The sequence below is a fragment of the Odocoileus virginianus genome, chromosome 7 (assembly GCF_023699985.2).
Source record: "Odocoileus virginianus isolate 20LAN1187 ecotype Illinois chromosome 7, Ovbor_1.2, whole genome shotgun sequence".
Lineage (NCBI taxonomy): Eukaryota > Metazoa > Chordata > Mammalia > Artiodactyla > Cervidae > Odocoileus > Odocoileus virginianus.
The window spans coordinates 7,443,323-7,469,255 of NC_069680.1; the positions used below are offsets into that span (position 1 = coordinate 7,443,323).

The 25,933-nt window shown below is 49.1% G+C and overlaps 1 protein-coding gene and 1 long non-coding RNA gene across 4 annotated transcripts in view; one reads left to right on the plus strand and one right to left on the minus strand.

Moving 5' to 3' along the window:
- The window catches only part of SH3PXD2A (SH3 and PX domains 2A), a 247,748-nt gene extending 232,318 nt beyond the window's left edge, over positions 1–15,430 (minus strand). Inside the window, exon 1 of one of the 3 annotated variants that reach the window (XM_070470106.1) lies at positions 14,792–15,430. In XM_070470106.1, the coding sequence (XP_070326207.1) occupies positions 14,792–14,863 (72 nt within the window). In that variant the 5' untranslated portion in view covers positions 14,864–15,430. The remainder of the gene's footprint in view (positions 1–14,791) is intronic. The other 2 variants (XM_070470104.1, XM_070470105.1) reach the window with 2 other exon arrangements.
- Positions 14,923–25,068, plus strand: LOC139035965 (uncharacterized). The gene is made up of 2 exons (XR_011488619.1): positions 14,923–15,011; positions 24,404–25,068. It is a non-coding gene; the product is annotated as an uncharacterized lncRNA (long non-coding RNA).
- Positions 25,069–25,933: the final 865 nt, after the last annotated feature.

Consider the following 25,933-nt stretch of genomic DNA (forward strand, 5'->3'; position numbering starts at 1 on the left):
ACAGAAATCCCAGCTTTCCTTGCTTATGCATCCATCCTGCTTTATAACCAGTTCTGCCATCTCCCCTGCCCCCCACCCTCAGCCTCTCAAGTGGAAGTTCTGAACGCAGGCTAGAAACAAAGCCAAGTGAATGGGCACAGCCGCGCGGATCCAACCCTTGGGAGGGGAGTCATTCTGTCAGTTCTCGAATGTGTGCCTGCAAATGACTCTTTTAGGGGGTGTTCTGTCTTATCTGTCAAAGGGAGCACACATTATTCCATTCATCGAGCTCTTATTCTGTGCTTGGCACTGCTCATTTACTCCTCACCACCAGCCCGGGAGAAGCGTTTATTACCCATGTTGTCCAGATGAGAAATTTTGGTGGGGAGGGCTCCAGCACCTCCCCTGAAGGCACAAATTTCCTGAGTGCTAAAGAGAGGACTCAGCCAGTCTGGCTTCAATGGCAGAAGACAGACAGCACTGTACCGTCTTAATCCTCACAGGATGCCAGGATATGGAACCCATGACCAGATTTTTGTTGTTGTTGTTTAGTCGCTAAGTCACGTCTAACTCTCTTGTGACACTATGGACTGTAGCCCGCCAGGTTCCTCTGTCCACAAGATTTCCCAGGCAAGAATACTGGAGTAGGTTGCCATTTCCTTTTCCAGGGGATCTTCCCAACCCAGAGATTGAACCCACATCACCTGCATTGCAGGTGGATTCTTTACCACTGAGCGACTGGAGAAGCCCAGATTTTCACAGAGATAGAAACTGAGGCTCAGAGTTAGGCTACCTGCCCAGAGTCAGCAGCTAAGCAGGAGAGCCAGGAGCAGAGCTGATGCCAGGGTCTGGAGCCTGAATTCTGTGATCACCATGAGGACCTGAAGGGCAGGAGGGGACAGTGCCAGCACGTGGCCAACAGGCCAACACTGCCTGGGAGAGGGCATGCCAGGGCACACCAGCTGGCCACCAAGGCAGGCTCTGCAAGGTCCCCAATGCCCCATGCCATTAAACCCAAAAGGGGCAGGGCCAAGTGAGAGCCAGCAGCTGTTGACAGACAGACAGCGACAGAGACGACGCAGCCAACAGCTGCTGTTTATTTTGGGGCCTGGGAAGAGAGGAAGGACTAGTTAGGGCCCAGCTCATTCTAACAATAAACCAGGCAGGGCAGATGGGGAGGTGCCCCCTCCCAGCTAAAGCAACAGCCCTGGCTACCTGCTGGGCTTTGCTGAGAGCTGAATGGCCTAGGTGTCAGAAACATCTTGCCAGACTCTCTAATCTGGCCTCCACCAACAGACATAGTGCTCCCCACTCCACGCCACCCCCTCCCCAGCCCCAAGTGCTGGACTTGTAAATAGCCCAGGAAGACAATGGCACACAGCAAACCCACCCCATGCAGTGTCAGGTTCCAGGAACAAATGGTTTTTCCTGTTTCAGGGACAAAGGGGGCCGCTCCTGCCTGCCACCAGTGGTCTCAGTTTCCTGACTTCTATACATGTTATCTAAGGTCTATGGACAACCTAGGCAGTGGCAAGACTGGCTGGCAGGATTCCCTGGAAGACCAGGACGCAAGACACAAGAGGCTTGGATCCCCATTGCCTGGCTCGGAACCCCCGGCCTGCCTCCTCCTAGCTTATGACCATTGGTAAATTAACCTCTGTGTCTCTGTTTTCTCATCAATAAAGTAAGGACCATAAGAGTGCTTTTCTCATCAAGTTGTTGTAAGGATTCAATGAGCAAAGTGCTTAGAAGAATGACTGGCACATAATTTGTCCTCCTAATATTATTAGTAGTATGATTATTATCATCATCATCACCATCATCATCAGTTAGCCTGGAAGTTTCCTTCTCACTGAACAGTGGAGGACACTCTTAAGTGGATATTACACATGGACTAAGCTAGCCTGTGATACAGGTGAACTAGAGACATCTGGTTCTTGGTACTATAATTCCACCTACTCCATGGATGAGAAAGGTTTTGGGGACTGGCCTGAGGATCTGACCACACTTAGAATATTATAAGGATGCATGCTTAGTCACTAAGTTGTGTCCGACTTTTTGCAACCCCATGGACTGTAGCCTGCCAGGCTCCTCTGTCCATGGGATTTCCCAGGCAAGAATAGGAATATATACTTGACATTTCAAATAACCAATTGCTACAATTGTTAAGTTAAAAGCTGTGGTTCTTAAAAAAAAAAAAAATAGGAGTGGGGTAGGAGGAAGGGGGTTTAATAGAATAAAGCCTTCATCTACAGATTTATCTCATTGTTTGAGGACCTACTGTGATCCAGACCTTCCACTAGCACTAGGGAGAGGGTGTTAAAGACGGGAGGATGTGGGGGCTGCTGCCTTGGTAGGAGCTTGCCACCTTCTGGCTCCCAGTTGGAGAAACTGCTTTTAGCATGGTGATGCCTTGCACACAGTAGGTGTTTTTGACCAGTTTCCATCTTCAGCAAGTCAAGAAGAAGCCTTGCTGCTGAGCAGAGTGCCCTGTTCGGTCCAGTCCTGGGAGCCATACAAGCCCAACTGAACCCTTTACCTGTTTGACCTCGCTGCCTACTGCTCTCCCCTTCGCTCACGCCCCTGGGCCACACCAGCCCCCTGCTCCTCCCTGAAAGGGCCAGGCATGGTCTTACTTCAGGGCCTTAGCACTTGCTGTTCCCTCTCCATCAACCACTTCCCCTCCAAACATCTGCAGGCCTCACTTGTCCTCCTCCCTCAGATCTTATTCAGAAGTCACTATACATGGGGGCTGTCCCTGGCCACGCTCTAAAAACTAACACAGCAACTCACGCCACGGCCTCCATTCCCTGCCGCACTCCCCTCGCTCAGTTTTCTCTACAGTGTTTATCCCCCATCTACCATACCCCAGATTTCACCAATTTTTCATTTGTTTATTGCTTCCCTTCCCCTATCAGAATGTAACAGCTCCAAAGGGGCAGGGATTTTTACCCATCCTGCTATGTTCCCAGTGCCTGGCACACAGTTAAATTCAAATATTGATTGATTAAGTGAATGAATGAATTAATAATAAAATGAATAAATGAATATAAATAAGCATCAGATCAGAGTCCATCCCTCAACAAGGTTTTTAATCAGTTAAGTCATAGACTTGCCCCAAACTGAGCAACCCAAGGTCATTCTTGGTAAGAGTTACAGGAGAGGTAAAAACAATAATCATTACAAAAATTCACAGACAGGAGACATTGTAAGCTGAGAAGTCAAGAAAGCTTCTGAGAGATGACAGAAACTAAGCAAAACCATGAAGCATGAGGACTTCCCTGGAGGTACACTGGCTAGGAACTCACCTGCCAGTGCAGAGGACATGGGTTTGATCCCTGGTCTGGGAAGACTCCACATGCCTTGGAGCAACTAAGCACCATAAGTATGGAGCTTGTACTCTAGAGCCCAAAAACTGCAACTACTGAGCTTGCACGCCACAACTACTGAAGCCCAAGCACCTAGAACCTGTGCTCCATAACAAAGAGAAGCCCCTGCTCACCGCAACAAGAGAAATCCCACACACAGGAATGAAGACCCAGTACAACCAAAAAAACAGGGGAAAAAACTAGAAAACAAAACAAAAAAACCCAACCAACCAACCAACAAAAAAGAACCATGAAGGATGACCAAGGTGATAATAGCAACAGCTGCCATTTATTGAAAAACTATCATGTGCCCAACATTTTGTAGAGTAACAGCCTGGCATGCTGCAGTCCATGGGGTCGCAAAGAGTCAGACATGACTGAGCGACTGAACTGAACTGATTCACATTTTACAGATTAGAAAGTTGAGGCCGATGGCAGAGAAGAACTGTGAACAAGTGTAGCAAGGTAGTAAGAGTTTCAGAGCCTGGGTCCACGGAGTGGAGGCACTGGTGCTCTGCTCCCATCCTCATGTCTTCAGCTTCCCAGTGCTGACACCTGAGACCCTCTCCAGAGCTGTCCAGCTGCCAGAGCCTAGTTTAGCCAGAACAAGCAGCAGGCTGAAAGTGCAGGGGAAGTAAACCACTCCCTGCTCCCAGCCACAGGGCCATGCTAGCCCCCATCCTCCAGAAGACGATGGAAAGCCCCCTGTAGCTGGAACTTCTGAAGGAGCAGGCTTTCAAAAGTGCTCTGGACAAGAGTCCAGCGTGAATAAAACTTTGAATCCCAAAATAGCGGCCAGACCTTGCTAGGGGTCCATTCTGGGTAGCAAGAGGTTTGTTATCTTATCCCAAATGCCAGCTCCAACTACATCATGTGTCAATGGAGGGGCTTGGGGGGAAGGTCAGGGTGGGCAGATGACCAGGGTTTAGTCCAGACCCTTGAAGTTTTATCAGGGACCCACGTGATGTGTTCCCTAGGCCCCCAGCCTCTCGGGAAGCTCTTGAGAGACAAAACCACTATAAAGCTTCAGGGCCCCAGCCTTCCAAGGGAAGGCCTGCTATATATAACCCTTTGGGTTCACTTCCCTTCTTAAGCCCAGGGCAGTGCTCTCAGCTGTCTGTACCCCAGGAGAACCACAGATCATGGCTGGGATTCCCAAGGGTGTGTTCAGCAGAGGGAGAAATATAGCCACGGAGACCAGAGTCGGATGAAGACCAGAGTGGGTAGAGAAAGACCCAGTGCAGCTAGTTTTTGATACGAGTGGATGTCTCCAGCTGGGGGCAGGGAAAAAAGACAAATACTGCCAACTAGCTATCTAACCTTTGTGTGGAGGGGATGGGTAAGCCATCAAACCTGCAGGGCGCCCAATGGGACCATCACGGGCTTTGTCGCTGCAGATCTGAGTTCAAACCCTGGCTCTCACTGTTCAGGGCCACGTGATGGAGGGCGAGAGGTGCCCCTCCCTGGGCCCCTGCTTCCTCATCTATACCACAGGGATGATGCTCAGTGTGGCGACAGGGATTAAAGAAGACAGCGGCTAAGAAGCCCCAGCCCCATGCTTGCACCTAGAAGGGCTCTACTCACACCTTCTCTGACTCAACTTCCCCACTTCCCCTGCCCGGGAGCCACCACGTCCAGTGATCATGGGAAAAATGAGGCTGCTTTTCTCCAACTGCCAGTGAGTGATGACTAAAGTCAATAATTAACCCCCACTTGAGACCCAAGTCCAGACATTGCCTATTACAGGCCTTAGCTCTGCGAGAAAAGGATCAGTTTGCCAAGCTGCCCAGGCTTAGGCAAGCAGAAATCCCTGGGCAGCCACCTTTCGAAGCCCTGCCCTCACGGACAAGAGACTGGGTCCCTCCTGGGTGCCAGGGCCCTGTGCTGAGAGCCCGCTGAGTCCTGCCCAGGAGGCAGAATTCAGGAAAGAACTGCACTCTCTTGGACCCCACTGCCAGCACCATGCCAGGCCTCCCTCCCTCTTGTTACAAAGAGAAATTCTCCCACACAGGCAAGGCCCTTAAAATAGCCCTTTGGGTCTGGGCCATCAGGAAACGGAATAAAGCTGGGTCAGAATGGGGCCTACCGTGCAAGAGTTCAGAGCAGCCGCTTCAAACGCCAGAGACAATCCCTCAGTGCTCAGAACCCTCAGGCGGGCAAAGCCGCAAGGCGAGTCCTCTCCACGAGGACTACTACTCCCCAGGAGGACCCTGTGCTGAGCCGGGAGAAGCCCCTGCTACCCTGGGGCAGCACTCCGGATCCCTCTGGGAGAGGGACCCACGTGTAAGTCACAGTGACAGTGTGATACAGGCATCGCCTAGGGCAAGGGGGCCAACACACCTGGCCCTGCGCTTGACTAACAGTGCGCCCTCAATTTTCTGAGTCAGTCTCTTTATGAATAAAACAGGGTTTAAAATGCACAGCCACTCCATCCTTTACCCCAGCTGCTCCGCCTTGAAGTTCACGATCAGCATTGGGCAGCACCCCACCCCCACCCCCTGGGGTGATCAATTTCCGCCAGGCCTGAAGTTCACACTCCAGGGATGCCAGAGACAGGCAGGAGGGCTCCCACAGGCCCCCGCTGCATAATTTATGCCGCACTGATACACACAGAGGAAGGGATACGGCCCCCACCCCACCCACGCACTTCCACCCAGGCTCAGGGAGGGCGGCTTCCTCACCGGGCAAAGGAAATGACAGCAAATGGCCCGAGAGGCCGCTGAGCAGAGGGCAGAGAGCACAGCTGCTTCCACATCACTAGCTCAGCCCCTTGGATGTCACCTCCTCCCCTCAGGTGACAGCAGGCAGAGATGGCACTGGAAATAGCTCTCTATTTCCCATTCACAGAAATGACCAACTTGGAGAGAAGCAAAGTTCCCAGAGGTGGCTTTCTAGAGAACATCTTCACTAAGGGCCTAGAGTAGCCCTGAACTGACCCTGGCTACAGGCTTCTTGGGGCAGAAGTATGGCAGAGGGACCTTGTCTAGAAATTTGTTCGAATCTGGAAGAGCTCCTTTTTGTAAAGCATCTCCTTGCCAAATGATGAAGAAACCAGACAGAGGGCTCTAGGACCCGTTCACACAGCTATTTTCGCTGGGCTCAGCATTTTCCAAAGTAGCTTTCGTATCTAGCCTCCCCTCTGCAAGGCAGCAGGCCAGAAAGGAAGCAATGAGCCCATTTTCTAGATGGGCAAATGGAGATCAAGTGGGGAAGGTGACAGGTGGAAGGTCTCCCATCTTAAGGAGCCAACCAGCCAGGCCTCAGGTGGAATCTCCTTGGGGCCTGGTCTTTCCAGATGCGACGAGAGATCGAGGGCTGTGAGGCTGCCGTGGGGACAAGGTCAGCTTTGGAGCCGGCAGGCCTGGGTCAGCTTCTCAGCTGCATGGTGTTTGGCAATTCATTTTAAGCTCTCTGGACCTCGGCATCCTGGCCTGCATGAAGCAGATGCCGGTAGTGACTACACGCTTCGCACGCTGTTTTGAGAGTTTCCATGTAAAACTCAGCACATAAAAAACATTTAGAAATGTTAGCTGTTATTATTACATTTTCCCTAAAGAATTAGGCTTACTGGAACATCTGACAATGGGGTGAGGGTTAAATAAACCAAGAGGTAGTTTGAAGCACTGTCTTTCTAACTAAAACCGGTTGAGAGAGATGCTGAGATGGAAGACAACGCTGGCCTGAGAGTTTCAGGTGATGCTGAGACTTTAGAGACATCCTGGGCTCCCAGCAAGCTGTTCAGCATTAGCCCCCAGACCCTCCAAGGACAACGGTCTCCTCTCTTGCTACTGGAGTGCTTGAGCGGCAGCGCTGGGGACTGGAGATGGAAATGATGTCGCCGTGACATAAAGCCCTGGCGGCGGGACCCTCCACGGATGAGGCCCAAAGCAGTCAATGCCTCACTTCTTGCTGCCCCTCCACCACCCTCATTCCCCAAGACCTCTAGGGTGCAATCAACTTTTATGAGGCAGCCTGACCTTTCCGAGTAAAAGCTATAAACAGAGAAGGGCCAGGCTCTGGCCTGCCAACTATAGAGTCCCCAACACACAGAAATGGTTCCCATCCCTACATAGGTAGCTCTGTTCCCGCCATGGCTAAAACAACAAACCTAGAGCCAGTTCTGGAGCCCACCAGAAGGAACCCACAGTGACAAGCAGGTCCCCATCCCCTGCAATCCTTGGGAGGAATGGAAGTGGTGGAGGTGAAGCCTCTAGACAGGTATGTGAGGCTCTCAACAGCTGGCCGCCCTTCCTCCTTGTTCTTCTCCCCGGCTTGGGCTTTGCCCGTGTTTTCCTTGCATGTTCCACCTCCAGCACCTTTGCTTTTCTCTTTCCTGGCATGCCTTCCCCTCTTTTCCCCACCTAAATCCTATTCTTTCCCACCCAATCCCCAGTTACTCCTTGAGGCCCATCACGAAGCTGGCCTTCGCCAGTCAGTCTTCCTTGAAAAACTCCAGTTCACAGAGAACTCCTTCTGAAGCCTTGAAAGTGAAACTGTTGGTTGCTCAGTCGTGCCCAACTCTGCAACCCCATGGACTGTAGCCCACCAGGCTCCTCTGTCCATGGAATTCTCCAGGCAACAATACTGGAGAAGGTTGCCATTTCCTTCTTGAGGGGATCTTCCCAACCCAGGGATCGAACCCGGGTCTCTCACATTGCGGGCAGATTCTTTACCATCTGAGCCACCAGGGAAGCAGGTCTTAATATTAGTACAAATGCCTATGCAGCGCTTAATATGTGCCAGCTACCATTCTAAGCTCTTTACATTTATCAACTCATTTACTCTTCACCACAACCCTTCGAGCTAGGTTCTATTTCCCCCTCATTTTTGTTTGGTTGGTTGGTTTTGTTTGTTTTTAACAGGTGAGGAAACTGAGGCACAGAGAGAGAAGGAACTTGCACCGAATCCCAGGGCAGTAAGTGGTAGAGACAGGATTCTGGCATGGGGATAGCAGAGCCCAGGGATTCTCCAACAATACAGCCTTCCAGACACACATCTTACTCTCAGGAGGTGTGGCCCAGATTCCTCGGTTCCTTTCACTCCTCACATTTGACCTGGCTCTAATGGGGAAGAAAGTGACAAGCTCACAGACTCTGGTGTCAGATGCCAGAGTAAGAAGCCCAGCCCTGACACTGAATTACTCTGAGTGAGAGCTGCATAAACTCTCTGGGCCTCAGTTTCCACACCTGTAAAGTGGGGATAAAAACAGTGACCTACTTCATGGGGAGGTTATGATGTTGAAATGAAATCCCCTCTGAAAGGTCTCTTCTGCACTGCCTGGCACATAGCAGGCACTCATATACTGGTTCTCCTCCTTCTCATTGCATCTCGACGTCCTCACTGGATTCTGCTCAGCACCTGCTGCTAATGTGAGCCGCCTGGAGGCTCCTGGGGGCCTCCTTGTGGCCCAATGTGCCACCCCCCGCCCCATCCTGACTCCACTACACATAGCAGCAGTCGAAGCAGCCCAGCCCAGGCGAGAAGTCACACACAGCCCTGGGAATCGCCTCCTGAAATGCTGATCACCCTCCTGGACTCTTCCGTTATTGTTGGCAATATCCATGGCAGAGAACACCTCTGGCCCTGACTCAGAAACCGTTTCCAAAGCCAGAGTCTCCACCTCATTTCCCACACACACCCCTTGTCCTTCCTGTTCCCGGGATCCCTGTCCTAACCCATGATCCTGTTCCTGGACTCTCAGAACTCAAGAGGAGTAAGTGTGACTACCGTATGTATAACTCTATTACTTGTTTTATTTCATTTAATAAAGAGGCAAAAGAGAACAGAGTTGCCTGTTAGGCTTTTTCTGGCCAAGAAATAGTCTGGTCAGTGACTCAGGCTGAGGAAATTAGAAGGCAATTTCCAGGGACCGCGGTGCAAACCCCAAAGTCAGAAGTCCTAACAACACTCCTCTAATTCACTGCCTCCACCGACGATTAACTCATGCTGGCCTCGGAATATCTCTTCGGAAAATGCAGCAGCTGGTGCTTATATTTCTGAGCTGGAACCGGTCTCCAATGACATCAAATAGGTTTATTTTTCCCTTCCCTTTGCCCCCCCTCTGCCTGCCACCACACATGGTGATTCCAATCCTGATTTGTCCCCCCAAGCCCTCACTCAGCTGGCTCTAAAGAAGACCATGATAAATGGCTGACTGTGTTCCTTCTTCCATCAGCCTTGAAGGATGTGGTTGGTTATTCCATGAGCAGGAATCCTTGTCAGACCTGTGAATCACCCCTAGATCACTTCCCTCCTTGGAGCAGGAGAAGAAACTGTTCTTGTGTGTGTGTGTGTGAGAGAGAGAGAGAGAGACAGACAGACAGACAAAAAATATGTGTGTGTGCTCTGTCGCTTCAGTGGTGTCCAACTCTGCGACTCTATCCTCTGTCCTCTAGGATAGACTCTATGACTCTGTCCTCTGTGACTCGGGCTCCTCTGTCCATGGGATTTTCCAGGCAAGAATACTGGAGTGGGTTGCCATGCCCTCCTCTAGGGGATCTTCCTGACCCAGGGACTGAATCCATGTCTCCTGCATTGCAGGCAGATTCTTTACCCTCTGAGCTACCTGGGGAGCCCAAAAGAAAGCAGGGAAGAGTGCTAACCCATGTGTGGCACTGATCTTGGGGCTGGGATCCTATACGACCTTGCCCTCACCTGTAGCACCTCTCTACTCTGCTCCCCCAACACATGTTCCTTCCCAACATACCAGGAAGCCAACACTTGGACAGCTCCAGGAAGCCCTCCAGGTCTGAACAGCTGCTCCTTGTTTATCTGTTTCCCTTGTACGTTGGGTGTTTTCCACGGGGCATGTAGCCCACTTTCCCATCAGACTGTGAACAGCTGGGCCTTCCTTGTTTGCCTCAGTCTTCCCTTCTCTCACAGCCTCGCCTATCAGATCTAAATGTACTCAAGGGTTTCGATGATAAGGAGCACCAGACAGAAGCTATTATGTTGAGTACCCATGATGGGCGCCAGGTACTTGCTTCAGTTGTGTCCAACTCTTTGGGACCCTATAGACTGTAGCTTGCCAGGCTCCTCTGTCCATGGGATTCTCCAGGCAAGAATACTGGAGTGGATTGCCATGTCCTCCTCCAGGGTATCTTCCTGACCCAGGAATCGAATCCACATCTCTTCTGTCTCCTGCATTGGCAGGCGGGTTCTTTACTACTAGCGCCACTAGGTAAGGCACTAAAAGTAGAAGCTTTGCCCCCAAATTATCTCAGATCAATTTTCCAAAATCCTTGTGAGGTTACAGGTGAGGAAGCTGAGACCCAGAGTGGCTGGCCCCAGGCTGCTCACCCAGGGAGAGTCAGAGCCAAGTTTTAAACCCTGATTTGCTCAACACCAGTAATTCTACAGTTGGACTGGCCCAAGAAGACCTGTCCATACTGCAGCTACACATCCTTCTTCCCATGGGGCTGGATCCACATTCCAAGGGCTTAAGGAAAAATATGAAAGGTAGAGAAATGAATGGGTCTGTGGCCAATTCCTAAAAATGTACCTCCCACGGCCAAGCCCCAAATCTGCGATGCTCTAAACACACAGGAGAATGTATTATTTCTCCAGGGTGGATCCTTCATTTATCAGCTCAGGCATCACTGGAGAGCAGACATCATCTTGGGTTGGTTCTAATCCCCTGCCTCACAGTGACCTCCCCCCATTGCCTGTCACAGGCCCTCCTCTGGGACACCAGGTGAACATCCTACATAGTGAGTCAGTCCTCAAACGCCACCTGGCATTGCTCTCTCATTGTCCTGTAAACCTAAGCCTGGTCTCCACAACCAACCCCAGTGGAGGAGAAGGGCCTCATTGTAGGTTCGTATCTTCCTCTGGAGGTGAAGTGACCTGAGGTCACCCATATCTCTAACTGGGAGACCCTGGGCAACTTCTCACCTCTCCATGTCTCAGCTCACCCATCTGTATAAAGAAATCAAAGACTTTGCATGGACTGTAGGAATCACATGAAATCCTGCACATTGAGCATCTGGCACCAACGACAGTAACGGCTCACACTGGCTATTATTTGCATTCCCTGAACATTCACGACTGGTATTTGTCTGAAATAAACAATCAGGAGAGGAAATGACTGCGAAAGCACAACGCCTCTCAAATCCAAACAAATAATTTCTTGTTTGCTTTAGATGCACTAGCTCCTCTCCAACACCATATGACTTGACTTACACCTACACATGCGTGTGGGTGCAAAGAATGTGAACCGGAGCTCACATCCTTATGGGAAGTTGTCAAAGGTAACTGCAGTTTGCATCCAGCGTCATTAGGACCATTTAAAGACAAGTGGTCTGAGGCCAAAGCCAGTTTACCTAAGGTCTCTCTAGGGACAGCTCGTAACAGCTGAGAGAGGAGCCCTACTCCAGGCAAGGAGCCTGGTCTAAGCAGCAGCTGCCTACCTCCCCCAAATACTCCCCTCTCCCAGCGTCCCAAGCAAGGCCTTGGCAGAGAGGAAGGAAGCCAAGGGCTGACAGTACCACCCAAATGATGCAGGTCACCTGCCTGCCCTTTCGTAAACAGACCAAAACACAAGACCCTTGGTATCTAGGTGGCTCCACCCCCATCCCAGGGACAAGCCTGCCTTTGGCTGGATGTCCTGAGAAGACCTCTGCAGTGTGTTCCCAGCGTTCTGGAGCCAGCAGCGCCCCTCCTGCTTGGGCCCCAGGCCTCTCATCAGCTAGCTCCAGCTAACGAGCATATCCCATAAAGCCGCTCAGCTCTGCAATTTGCCAAACCGCAGACTCAGAATTCACCATCACCTCACCAGGAGAGGCGGGAAGAGGGCAAGCTTCTAGAGTGCAGAACGGCGTCCAGGACATAAATGACACGGGCGCAGTGTGTCCTGCCAGCTACCCACACCAAAGTGCCTCGGCCAGAACACTTGACCTTCTGGTGTGTGGTGTCGGCCATGCAGAAGCCAAGGGAGGAGGCGACCCTAGGCTTCAGAGGCACTGCCTCCCCACCTGGCTCTTCCTGCCCTGTTGGTGCCGCCAACACATTCTACCATCAGCCCCCTCTCCTGATGCATTAACACCCTACACATGCAGGAACCTCTTGCTATGACCAGATATTTGTCTTCCTCGTCAACCCCAACCAGCCTTCCAGGGCACTTAGGTGAAGCTAACCCACGTGATGGGCAGAAGGCCAGTTAGACCCAGGTGCTGTGACTTGCTATGTCACAAGCGACTCTACCCCAACTGGTCCTCAGTTTCCTCATCTGTAAAATGGGGGTGGAGTTTCATGAGTCCTCAGGTCCCTGCCAGCTCCACTGTTCCGTAACACACAACACTGTCTCCTTTAGCTGTTTTCCACAACCTGTGTTCAGGGCTCTGTATGCTCCCGTCTGCTCAGTGACATCACTCCCGGCCCACACATAGAGTCATTGATTCTTAACTTGGGAAGCAGAGACATCCCAGAAAACACTGTCCATGAAAAGGGAGGAAATGATCATGTCAGTGGAACTGCACTGGACTTTTTCTTTTTCTCACAGAGAACAAGTTATTAGCAATCTTAAAACCCCAAATCTTTCTTCCTTCTTGCCAGACCATTAATAGCTGCTTTTCAAAAGTGCTTTCTTAGTCAGAATCACGCCAATCATAAGCTACCACCTAATGAGTGCCTTATGTGCCAGGACCGCACTAAGTGCTTTGCATGGATGATCTCATTTAATTCTCCAGACAATCCTATGAAGTAGATACTACCATTATCCTCATTTGAAAAATGAGGAAACTGAGGTCCATGGAGGCTCAGTAAGTTGCCCAAAGTTGCATAGCTAGTCAGTGTCTGAGCCAGGCTTTGAACGAGAGCCTCTCACTCAAAGCCTCAGCACTAACCACCTCTCAGCACTGTTCGCAGTGGGCCCCCAGCCCCTTTAGCAATGCTCCTGGCTAGTGTGTCCTATATCTGTAACCTTGGACATCACTGGTCAAAGTTAAGGTTTGATGTTTCACCTAAGATCCACAGAGAGTGCCATCTATTGAAAGCAGTGCCTACCTTACCTGAGGACTAGAAAAGAAGCCCTAAAACTTAGCCTGCAACATTTGCGAAAAGAAGTTAGGAAGGCTGACTTCATAATAAGGGCTGGGATATGCCAATAGACATCTGCCTCAGAGGAGGGCGACCACATGGGAACCCAAATCCTCCAAAGACAGTTTTCTCAAAACGGCAGGGGGAGATGCTTGCTGGGCCAGTGATACAAAAGGACAAACCCTCCCACCAGCACCCATTTTTCGAACCAGACTCCTTGGTTAACCTCCTCCCCAACCTGAGCCCAAGCTCGTTTATTCCACTAAAAAGAAACCTGAAGATCAGAGCTATTGGGGATAAAGACAGAAAGAGTAGCCTGAGGCTGACATTAGCACAAATCCAGTCCCCTTCCAACAAGGAAATAAAAGGCAGAGATCAATGTGCTGTCTAGGGCAGCAACCCACAGCCTGTTTTAATTGTGAAAATTAATGCTTTGAGCATTCTAAATGCTCCTTTAAATGCCTAATTTGCAAATAAGATGCAGTCCTTGCTGTCTGTTTCTTTCGTCTCAACAACAGGAGCAAAGCCGCTAGGACTGGCAGCCTTGGGCGCCAGGGACACCATTTACTTCCTCGGTGGGAAGGATGGGAAGACGGGATGGGCTGAGATGAAAGGGCGTCGCGTCCTACTGGCCCCCAGCTCGGCTCGGTCAACCTTAGCCCCTTCTCATTAAGTTTGGGAAGGCAGGGGGAGGGGCAGCCGGCCGCTCCTTGGAGACCACAGCAAACATTTCCCTCCTCGTGTCGGAGACGGAGCATCACTTAAGAGGAAATGAACCCCGGTTAAGGGTCACGTCCAGAGGAGGGATAAAAGGAAAAGCCACAATTTTCCTCACACCGACCGACACGAGGGCTTTAAGAAGGAAATCAAAGCTCAGGGCTGAGGGTGGAGGTAGGGCAGGGGCGCGGCGGCTTCTCTCGGCCCCCAGACCCAAGCCTGGGGAGACAGAGACCTAGGCACAAACAGGAGGCTCGTGCGAGGCGTCCGTCCCCAGGGTAAACCTCTGAAAGCATCTCGGTCTGCGTGCGCCTGAGCGACCCGCGCCCCCAGGGAGGGCCGGGAAGATGCTCTTTCCCAACAGAGCTTCCCAGCGAGGGTTTGAAGAACGTTCCCCCCACCATCCATCAAAGCTCAGGCGGACAGATGACTTCACCGTTTAACAGACAAGGGCAGCCACTTGCCAATTCCAATGCCAAAAAAAGACAACGGGCGTGGGGCGGGGGGAGCGGTGGAGGACGGTCAGAAAAGGCTTCCCAGGAGATCACAGCCCTGCGAAGAGACTCCACCGCCAAAGGCTGCCCTGTAGGCGCTCAGCTCCGGGACTGACCGCGGAGAGGGCTGAGGGCCACCCCGGGGCCCTCAGGGGGCTCCTGGCCAGCCTCCCGCAGGGGTCGTGGGGGCGTACTCACATAGTGCTTGGAGGGGTTCCTCCGCTTCTCCACGTCCACCACGGTGGCATCCTGCACGCAGTAGGCGAGCATCTTCCCCCACAAAGCGAGTGGCGCCCCCCGGCGGCGTCACCTTCTCATCCCGGTCTGGCCCCGGCTCCTTGTCCCGCTTCCCCGGTCCCCGGGTCTCCCCAGCCACTCCGGGCCGGCGCGCCGCTGCCCAGGCTCCCCGCGCCCACAGGTACGGCCGCTGGGCGGGGGCTGTTCAGAGGGCACGCGGGCTCCGTGCGCCCGGGCGGCTCCCCGTGGGCCTGCCGCGCTCCCCTTCCCTCCCGCGCCGCCGCAGCTCTCCGGCTCGCCCGCCCGCTCTCTCCGCCGCCCGGTGGGTCCGGCGGGAACTGGCGGAGCAGAGGAGGGGCGGGGGTGTGTCCCGCCGGCGAGGGGACGGGGCGGGGGCCCCGGAGCCTGCTGTCAGCGCGCTGGGGAGGGGCCGGCGGCGCCCCTTCTCTGCGCTTGGGCTCCGGGGGGCTCGGCGCTGACGGAGGCTGCGGGCGCGGGAGGCGGAGGCAGGGCCGGGCAGGCAGAGAAGGGAAGGGAGGGGAGAGAGGGGAAGCGCGCGGGGAGGGGCTCCGGGCCCGGGGGAGGGGCTCGGGGCGACGGGGAGGGGGGCTGCGGCCCGGCCGGAGAGGCCGGAGCGGGCCCGCGCGCCCCCACCGCGCAGAGAGCGCGGCCAGCGGCCTGGCGGGGCGCTGGTCGACTTCGCCAGGCACAGAAACTCGGGGTGGCTTCGGAGGGAGGAGGGGCGAGGGGGAATGAACCCAGCGCGCCCCCACCCTGGCTTTCGGTCTGCGAGCGGATTTGTGCCTTTCGGCCCCCCACCTTTACGGCCCCCTCCCACTCCTATCCCCCAGAGCTCTTTCATGAAAGTAGTTTATTACCCCCACTGTTTTCGCCCAGGCCCTCCGAGCTGGAGACAGGACTGGGGAAGTAGGCGGCATTAAATCCTTCCAGCCAGAGCCTCTTTTGATAAACCACCTGCCCCACTGCGGGTCACAAAGGGTAAATTCTCCCCGGAAATGTGATCGATCCGCTGCCTGAGTCGTTTATTGATCTGGGCCTGGATAACCAATCTGTGATATCATTTACCAGTGAGGTTACAAGAAGATAACACTCCTGCCTTTAAGCCTAAGGCTTCCCTGGGACCCTCTCCTCCAGGTCGGGGAGGAGGGAACGGAAAATCCACCATTGGGTTGGGGACCAGCTCATTACTGGCCCCAGGCTCTGACTTTCTCACCACCTCTCCCTCTGGTTTAGAAAACCGACTGTTCAAGTCATTTCTCCATCCCTGGACTTGGGACAAAATTACTATTTAATTCAATTTACACCGCAACCCACCCCCCATCTGTTTCCAGCATTTTTCCATTCTAATTTCAAATATTTAAAGAAGTAGTGTTTTCACAATTAATCCTATTGTTCACAATCACAATAAACTTTGTGACTGTGGAGCAATGCCAAGCATCTGCAATGGAGGCCAAGAGTTTTACCATCTAATTGTGTTAATACTTATTTTTCTCTGTAGATACTAAGTTTTTTTCTTATGTAGATCCTAAGTTCTAAGACTATTCACACAATTGCTTGGTACAGAGTAGCCTTATTATCCTTCCAGCTTTCTTGGAGAAGGGTGCTAGGACACCAAACAATGCTGCTATCTAAATAGTTGACCTGGAGCAAACCACTTAATACCACAGGCATTAGAGTCATTTTAAAGTTTTCTGTGAAATGGGAGTGCTGAACTAGATGGTCTTTTAAGATTTCTCCCAACATACATTCCAAACTCCTAGCAGTAGTTACTCCTTTGGAGACAATTTTGAGGGCTTTGTTTGTTTGTTTTTCATAATTAGCATGTATGGATACTGACATTAAAAAAAATTTTTTTTTAATTTCTTCTCTAAAATTCTAGATGTGTAGGCTTGATTGAGCACTTATTCTGTGCTCCTTTATAGGGCATTAAAAAACAAAAGATAAAGAGTGAGAGAATTCAGGTGATGTTTGTGGAACTGAAAACTGAATTCAATTGACAAATGCTTGTCCCTTCCCTCAAAGAGAAGAAAGTACACTTGAGAAATAGGGACACCATTAAGACAGTGTGTAATACAGTGTCGATTGCATGCTCAATTGTGTCAGACTCTTTGTGATCCCACAGACTGTAGCCTGCCAGGCTTGTCTGTCCATGGGATTATGCCAGCAAGAATATTGGGATACTGGGTTGCCATTTCCTTCTCTAGGGGATCTTACTGACTTAGGGATCGAACCTGCATCTCCTGCTTGGCAGGCAGATTCTTACCTCTGAGCCACCTGGGAATGTCCATTATTGTTGTTGTTCAGTTGCTGAGTCATGTCTGACTGTTTGTGACCCCATGGACTGTGTGCCAGGCTCCTCTGTCCTCCCCTGTCTCCCAGAGTTAGCTCAGATTCATGTCCATTGAGGCAGTGATGTTATCTAAACACCTCATCCCTTCTCCTTTTGCCTTCAATCTTTCCCAGCATCATGGTCTTTTCCGATGAGTCAGCTCTTTGCATTAGGTGGCCAAGGTATTGGAACTTCAGCTTCAGCATCAGTCCTTTCAATGAGTATTCAGGGTTGATTTCCTTTAGGATTGACTGGTTTCATCTTCTTGAGTCCAGGGGACTCTCAAGAGTCTTCTCCAGTACCACAGATCAAAAGCATCAATTCTTTGGTGCTCAGCCTTCTTTAAGGTCCAAGTCTCACATCATGCATGACTACTAGTAAAACCATAGCTTTGACTAGATGGACCTTTGTCAGAGTGATGTCTCTACTTTTTATTATGCTATCTAAGTCATAGCTTTCCTTCCAAGGAATGTCTTTTACTCTCCTGGCTGCAGTCACTGTCCACAGTGATTTTTGGAGCCCAAGAAAGTAAACTTTGTTTCTACTTCCACTTTTCCCCTTTCTATTTGAAATGCCCTTTAGGATTCCAGAAAATGGAGGCCTGGAATAATCCAGGAGAACTTCCTAGAGGAAACTGTGTTGCGGGGACTCTGTATGATCTCTAAACTCTCTACAGGCAGAATTTAGAATACCTTGGAATACTCTGCCTCTTTTGAACTCCTCCAGGCTGGTTGCACTTGCCCCAAGCTGTTTGACTTGTGCATATTTGTCCATGGCACACTTCTTCTCTTCCGAGAGTGCCTGGTGCACAAGGACTGGCTGTAAGTTATCTCGTACTTCTTTGCACTCCTCATGGAGCAAAGCTTCACCTTATTCACACTAGTAGTCACTGTTCGAGAATCTGCTGAGTGAATGATCGGGGGGAAAGAAAAGGTGGAGTGAGGACACTGAAGCCTGAACCTGCAGGGGACACACCGAGGGCCAGCAGGAGAGTGTCCACCTGGGGAAGAGTCAGGGAAGGGGGTGAGACACAGGAAGAGGAAAGAAGGAGAAGGATGGGTGTAGGGGCTCCGCTCCGTGAGAGATCTTGACACCAGGCAACGGGCTTCTGTATCAGAGAATATGGTAGAAAAATCATTGTGGATGCTGGGAGAAGAAGATCTGAAAGTGATGCCCAGTGCTGTGGAAAGGAGGAGAGCAGGCATCACTGCCTTGAGCAAGTCCTGTTCCTTGTGGGAGTGGGAGGGAGGCCTGGATAGACCCTCAGTGCTGATCTCTGCAAGGAAAGGCCTGGGCTGGTAGGAAATCAAGACAACCCGTGGGTTCCTGGTCAAAGGATTCTTAACAGCACTCAGCCACTCTTTCTCTGTGGACTGCGAGGCATTCTGGAAGTGCTAGGGAAGCCTGAGAAGCCCCTGGTGAGGGCTATTCAGCTGTTGGAGGGAAAAAAAAGGAGAGGATTGGCTGTCCTGGGTCCGCTTGTGAGTCCAAGCACTCTCCCAAAAGGTACCGGTGGTTTCCTGCTCACTCTGCTTCTTCTGGATCAGGATTTGAACGTGGACCTGAGGATAAGAGATCTAGGGGAGAGAGGCAGAAGCTTGGCTACAAGGTGATGGCCTTCTTCTGGTGTAGGAAACCCCGACAACCTGACATCTCCTAAATTCAGGGTCTTGAAGCACAACTTAAGGACTCCCCACTTCTCCCTGCACTCCCAACTACCTCAGTCGGAGGGAGCAACTGAGCACCAGCCCCCACCCAACCCCATGGTGCCAAGATCTCTGGGGGTTAGTTGCATAGAAGTTATCAATACCTATGGAAGAAAATCTCCCTCTCTTGGGGCTATAGAACCAAGAGACTTTAAGTATAAAATGGTACAGACTCTCCCTTCTTCCCTGGGCACATGTCAAGCTCATGCAGATTTCCTTCCCAACAGTGCCTTAGGCATGCCTTTCTGCTCAACACATGTTTACTGAGTGCCTCGCATGTGCCTGGCACTTTTCCAGCAATGACTGACACTAGCTTAAGGCTCCTTGGAGACAAGACGGTGTCTCATCTGTTCAGTGTCCGGCACGCCTGGCACATAGTAGGTACACTGGGTGGTCTGTGTTGAAGACATCTGCTCAAGGAGTTAGTAGTGCTGGAGAGGACCAGCTAAACCCCTATTTTGCCACCTCCATCCATGAATTGGGGATGACTCCAACTCAAGGACATTATATGAGTTCAAATGACAAAGTATAATGTCATTTTTTTTTAAGTTTAGGATAAATAAGGGAAAGAGGACCCAAAATAAAGATACAAACTGACTGATACCTGAAAATCTGATTTTTCAGAAACAGAGAACTGTAGGATGCTTAGAACCAAAGAATTTTCCAACTGGAAGGGATCAGAAAGTTTACTTATTCCTTAATTTTACAGAGGCACAAACTGAGGCCAAGAGAAACTAAGCAAGCTGCCCAATGCCACACAGCAAGGGAGTCCCAGACCTCCCATCTTTGTTCTTCGTCACTCTTATAAGCCTATTCACATGCAAGAAGAGATCATTTAGAGCATTACGGATGCCTGCAGATCCAGAATGTTGCTCTCCCTTGACACTCCAAGTCTCCATCCACACAGGCATCACAGGCTCCTTAGAACCCCCTCTCCTGCCTATTCCAGGGAGGATGCTCTTTAAGGTCAGGGACCATGTGTGTCTCCAAAGTCCCTTTGTGCACATGCAAATCCGATCAGCTCCCACATGCAGAGCCCACCCCACCTTCTCTCATGTGTAATCTTCATAACCACCTCAAAGATGACAACATACAGGAAAACAGTTAAATTGCCATTCATTTGGCTACTAATCGAAAATTGCCCTATGACAGATCAGCCACTACTATATTGAACCCTTCTTTACATCTTTTACTTTTTTTTCAAACTTTGCTGTGCTTAGGTTGTGCATTCTAAACCAGTGAGAAGCAGGTGAGGGTCTGAGAACCATGGACTTGGACTGTGGCACCACCTTTTCCCTCCCCACCCTGACTACAGCACCCCGGCCACCTGCCACATACATCCCCAACCCAGCAGACAGCTTTATACATGCCGGGCATTCAATGAATGCTTGTATTTTAAAACTGGATATTTGTCGATGCTGCTGATGAAAGTGATGTCTACGCGCTGCAAAGAGTTACCCATCCTGGGTTCTGATCCTACTCAACCACATCCCAATCTTGTGACTTTGAAGTCACTTCCCATCTCTGGGTTTCTGGTGGTATTCTGGTCCTGTGCGCGCTCTAGGTTGGTAGATAAAGTGAGGTCTTATGGGTCTATGACTCCGGGAGTTGGCGATGGACAGGGAGGCCTGGCGTGCTGCAGTCCATGGGGGTTGCAAAGAGTCAGACACGACTGAGCAACTGAACTGAACTGAACTGACCCAGAGATGTGCAAATTTTAGTGAGATTTGGAGCCCCCTCCTGGTCAAAGTGGTTTTAGCACCTTTAACTCAAAGCAGCTGGCCCTGCTCTGTATCCCTTTCTGTCCCTGGCTGACCTTTGGCAGGAACAGGCAGGTGGGCCTGGTACCAATAACCTGCCAGTTTACAGACTACAAGCAGTCCAGGGTGTATATGCATCTCTCTTTATTCTCCTTCTTCCTTTCTCTCTCTCTTTCAAATCAGCCCTAATAAACAACTGTTTGGGGAGCGTCTTGAGAATGGTCCCTCCTGAATCTGGAGTAGACAGTGAGATCAACTTCTGCTTTCTCCAGAGGGGAGTAAATTACTGGCCAGACTTCCCCTCCCCTAGGTTTCTGGGGAATGGGACCAGGAGGAGACACCAGAATTGCCTTGTCTGCTTAGCCCTATTGTTCACTAATTGCAGCCGTAATAACAGGCCCCTCCTGCTTGCCAAACCACACGAGGTGGTGGAAAGCACCTTTATTTGACTTCCAACACAGTAAGTTCATCAGCAAAATCTCAGCCAGCTTTTGTACAAGATGCTGTTGAGAGTCTCAGCCTCCTGTCTCAGCCTTGACTCTGAGGGTGAGGGTCCTTATGCAGCAGAATTATTTGATAGAACCAAATCAAGTTCCAGCCTTAGCAAATGACCATTGCCCTGGAAAACCAGAGAGGAATCTGCTAACTTGCATATCCAAAGAAGACAAGGACATAATTAGATTCACAATGGAAAACAAAAACAAAAACTATTCTGTAACTCCAGGCTACATCCATAAAACTGATGAGACATCTGGTCCCCAAACTAGCACATGGTGCTTTAAGACCTTCAGGGATGAGGGTGTGAATGGTCTATCTCAACTACTCAGCATGTCTTCAAGTATATTCCTGCCTGGTAGGGACTTACCAGCATCCTCTTAGTATAAAAGATCAGTGTACATAGTTCCATTTTAACCAAAACCACCACAGATTTTCTATTTCAAAATCCCCTGGATTTTCCAGAAACCAGCAAACCCTGACTTGTCCACTGGATGACAAAAAGAACAGGAAAGAAAAAATCCGTTGGGGAATTCAAAGGCAGTTTCTTAAAATAACCTGAAGCCACAAATAACCAAAATTATGAGTCTGGTTTTGGTTTGACTGCCTTTTTTTTTTCCTTCCAGTTCTCTATTGAGAAATGTTAGAAATTACTGTTCTTTATCCTGTTTGAATCCACTTGCCTATTTCAGGTGAAAGATCCAAGACTCTTAGAAGTCAAGTCTGGCTTCGGTAATGTCCTGCCCTCTCTGTCTCATACAGAAGGTATCCCCATAGTTGGTTCATTTCTTACCTGATACACTATGGCAGGTTGAGGAAGACTTAGCTGGCTGGGTTTTCCCACCTAGTTGAATCTGGCTGGGATTCTGACTGGCATCTACAAGGTGTTGCCCCAGGCAGATTACTCTGATCACTTTGATTAATCTTACTGCCTAATATATAAATAGCTCATGTTTCAGTTGAGTCTCTTTGGTTTACAAATACGAGTATTTGAACTGAGCCAGCTGAAAAAAAGGAGAAGGGGCTCTATTTCCAAGGTACGGTATTATCTCATTATCCACGGACGTTTGGACTTAGAACCAAGCCAGGAAGTAGCAAATCTTTGAGAACATGATACTTTCCTCCATCTCTTATCTCTGCTTATCAGTGTATCAGTTTTATTCTTCTTGATCTGTAGACTGCTTTTCTCTGCTACTTTACCCACATAGCAGGAGTCCCCTACTGCCCAAATGTCTACCAGTCCCTTAATTTCAGACACTTGAGACTGATTGCTTCTGTAGTCTAGCTCCCAGTACCCAAGAAAAACAATCTGATTGGCCCAGTTTGGGTCATATGTCCACCTCGTTCCAGTCAATTATCAGTGGGTGGAGTCATGTAGCATGAGGATGACTATCAGAGCTATCCCACTGGACTGGGAATTAATTCTAAGAAAGAGGGCTGGTGTGAGTGGCCCCCAGACTCCAAAACGCCCCTACTAAATTATTGTTTACTTTTTCAAGGACATTATTCATTTATTTATTCACTCAATGAATACTTAAGTTACCAATTATGTCACCCACTTTATTAGGAACTGGGGCTACACTTGGGGCAAACCAGACAAAGTCCCTGTCCCTAGGGAGTTTTACACTTTTGAGGAAGATGAACATTGTTTTATGAATCATCCAAATAAATGTAAAATTATAATTGTGAGTAATGTTGTCAAGGTGGAGAAAACATATACTCAAGTATAAATGTTGTCATCTCTGGGGGTAGCGATACAAAGTTTTAAAATTAATTTATTTAAACATTAAAAAAATTCTAGAGTATACATTTCCTTTGGGAAAAGATTGAGTTTCTAAATTTGCATTTTAAAAGGATCATGATGGTTCCCTGGTGAAGAGGGCTGCCTGGAGGATAAGCGGGGGCATTTGGTAGATCGGCAGTGGGATACAAGAGGTGATGACATTGACATATCCACACTACTATATATAAAATAGTTGGGCTTCTCTGGTAGCTCAGCTGAGAAAGAATCCACCTGCAATGCAGGAAACCTGGGTTCGATCCCTGGGTTGGGAAGATCCCCTGGAGGAGGGCATGGAAACCCACCCCAGTATTCTTTCCTGGAGAATCTCTGTGAACAGAGAAGCCTGCCAGGGTACAGTCCATGGGGTCGGAAAGAGTCGGACATGACGGAAGGACTAAGTGCAGCATAGCATATATAAAATAGATAACTCATAGGGGCCTACTGTACAGCACAGGGAACTCTATTCAATACTCTGTAATGACCTATATAGGAAAAGGCTCTTAAAAAGAGTGGATATGTATATGTATATGTATAACTGATTCACTTTGCTGTACAACAGAAAGTAATGTAACATTGCAAATCAACTATATCCAATAAAAATTTTGTAAATCAACTATATCCAATTAAAATTTTTTTTAATTAAAAAAATTTTTTTTTGAATGTTGGCCTAATTTAAAAAAGAGAGAGATGACAACAGCTTAGACTAAGCCGACAATTCTGGGTGAAGTGAAGAGAACTTTAGAAGATAGACCATCCTCTGTCTGGTGATGCTGGTTAGGGATGAGGGAATTGGAGGTGCTGAGGACCATCAAAGATTCTCAGCTTGCATACCTCAGGGGGATGATTATGCTATTTAGTATTCTGACTTTTCTTAGCCTGCAATATATGGAAGCTGTTCTAGTCAAGGCCAAAAGTTTCCTTTAGCTATAATAAAGATCATGATAATAATAATAGTAACAATAACAACAATAATATCAGCAATCGTTTATTAAGCTCCTATGTGTTGTGCCAGGCTCTCTGCTGAGTAAGCACTGTGCTTGTGTATTCCATAAACGGGAATTTAATCACAAATAAGAATGCCCTCCCTTGTGGGGTTCCCAGTCAAGGTGAAAGAAACAATGAATTAGACAAGAAAAAAACCAAGGCTTTGGGCCTCTTCAACTCTAGTATTTTTTAAAAATTTGTTCAGCATTTATTTAGTAAGGGCTGGTAAGTTTTCTATTAAATGTGTACTTCTCTCCCTGCATTGAAAGTAAGATATTTATTATATGCACTGAAAGCAGTATTTTCTAAGTTGTCTTTTATTTCGTGAGTTTTCATACCTGGATAATGTCACTTACATGCTTGCTATCAGTAAAAGTAACTTACGTGGATACAGCTTCAAACTCTTAAAAGATATTTTAATAGTTTGTTTTAATTTTAATGGAAATCAGATGTTTCCTATTTTTCTGGCGTTCTTATTTTCCCTTTAATTTGCAGGGGAAGAGGAGGAAGTTTCTTAATAGTTAACTTCTTTGGGAAGTATACTGAACGGTATGAAGTTACTTAAAACAAATCATTCCTTCCAAGAAATCAGCACTAGGCCCGAACTGCTGCACGTTGACCTAGACCTTGCAGTTGGGGGTGACTAATGCTGCCTGAAAGGCTGTCTGATGGAAGAAGTCAAAGCCAGCCCAGCTCAGCCCACAGGGGCAAAGCATCCTGCAGGAATACTCCACAGAGATGGGAGGCGTTAGAGAGGAGGGGTTTTGAATTTCCACTTGAGGATATTGTGGAAGGACCTGGACCATTTGTGGCAGGAGAGCCTTGGAAAATCCCAGTCTTTCAGGCCAATTTGTCTACCATGCCTAATACAAGAGGGGTCACCACTGCTCAGATTTTTAGAAACAAAATGGAAAATTCTCCCTGATGGACAGTTAAGAAATCATGTAGATAATGTCTGATGATTAATTCATGATACTACTGAAACATGAGGGGACTTCCCTGGTGGTCCAGTGGCTGGGACTCCATCCTCCCGATGCAGGGGGCCCGGGATTCGATCCCTGGTCGTGGAGCTGGATCCCACATGCTGCAACTAAGAGTTCACATGCTGCAACTAAGACCCGGGGCAGCCAAATAAATAAATATTTTTTTAAAAAAAGAAACACGAGAATGCCAGCTCATAAGGACAGAAATGTTGGCCTGTTTTTTCACCATGATACACCCCCTGTGCTGAGAACAATGGCTGACACATGACAAGTTTTCCACTAACTGTTCGCTAAACCAATGGTAGCAAATATTTTCAATCTGGGGGGCCATACAATATCTGTTGCAGCTACTCAACTCTGTCTAATATACCTATACCATGACCCTGCAATTTCATTCAAGAGAAATTTCACCCAAGAGAAATCTACATATGTCCACCAAAAAAATATGAAAGCATTTATAACAGCACTAATCATAATTACTGAAAGCCACTCTAACGTCCACCAATGCTGAGTGGGTCAGTAGAGGTGTTATGTTCATACAATAGGATGCTATATACCAGTGACAAAAAACAAGCAACAGCTTCACACAGCAAACTGGTTGAAGCTCACAGACACATGTTGAGCAGATAGAGGCAAATGCAAAGGATATATGCATACTGTATGATTTCATTTACATGATGTTCAAAATAGCCCAAGTTAACTTGTAGTGCTAGAGGCCATATAAATGGTTGCCTCTGAGAAGTATGAGCTGAGACGGGCACAGAGGACTATGCTGGAAATGGTCTTTGACCTGATCCATGTGGAAGTTTTGGCTATGCCCTAGCATTGTACACTTGAGTGTATATATTTTACAACTTTCTATGTGGATTGTTTATGTCCCCACAAAGTTCATATGTTCATTTAAATAAAAGAACGATTTAGCTAGTAACAGATTGTCTTGATCCAGATAGAGAGTAGTTTCTGGCAGTCATTTCTTTTCTCACTTGAAATGTCATACCAGCATCTTGCTCTGGCCTGGAAAGTACAAAAGTAAATTCTGGAT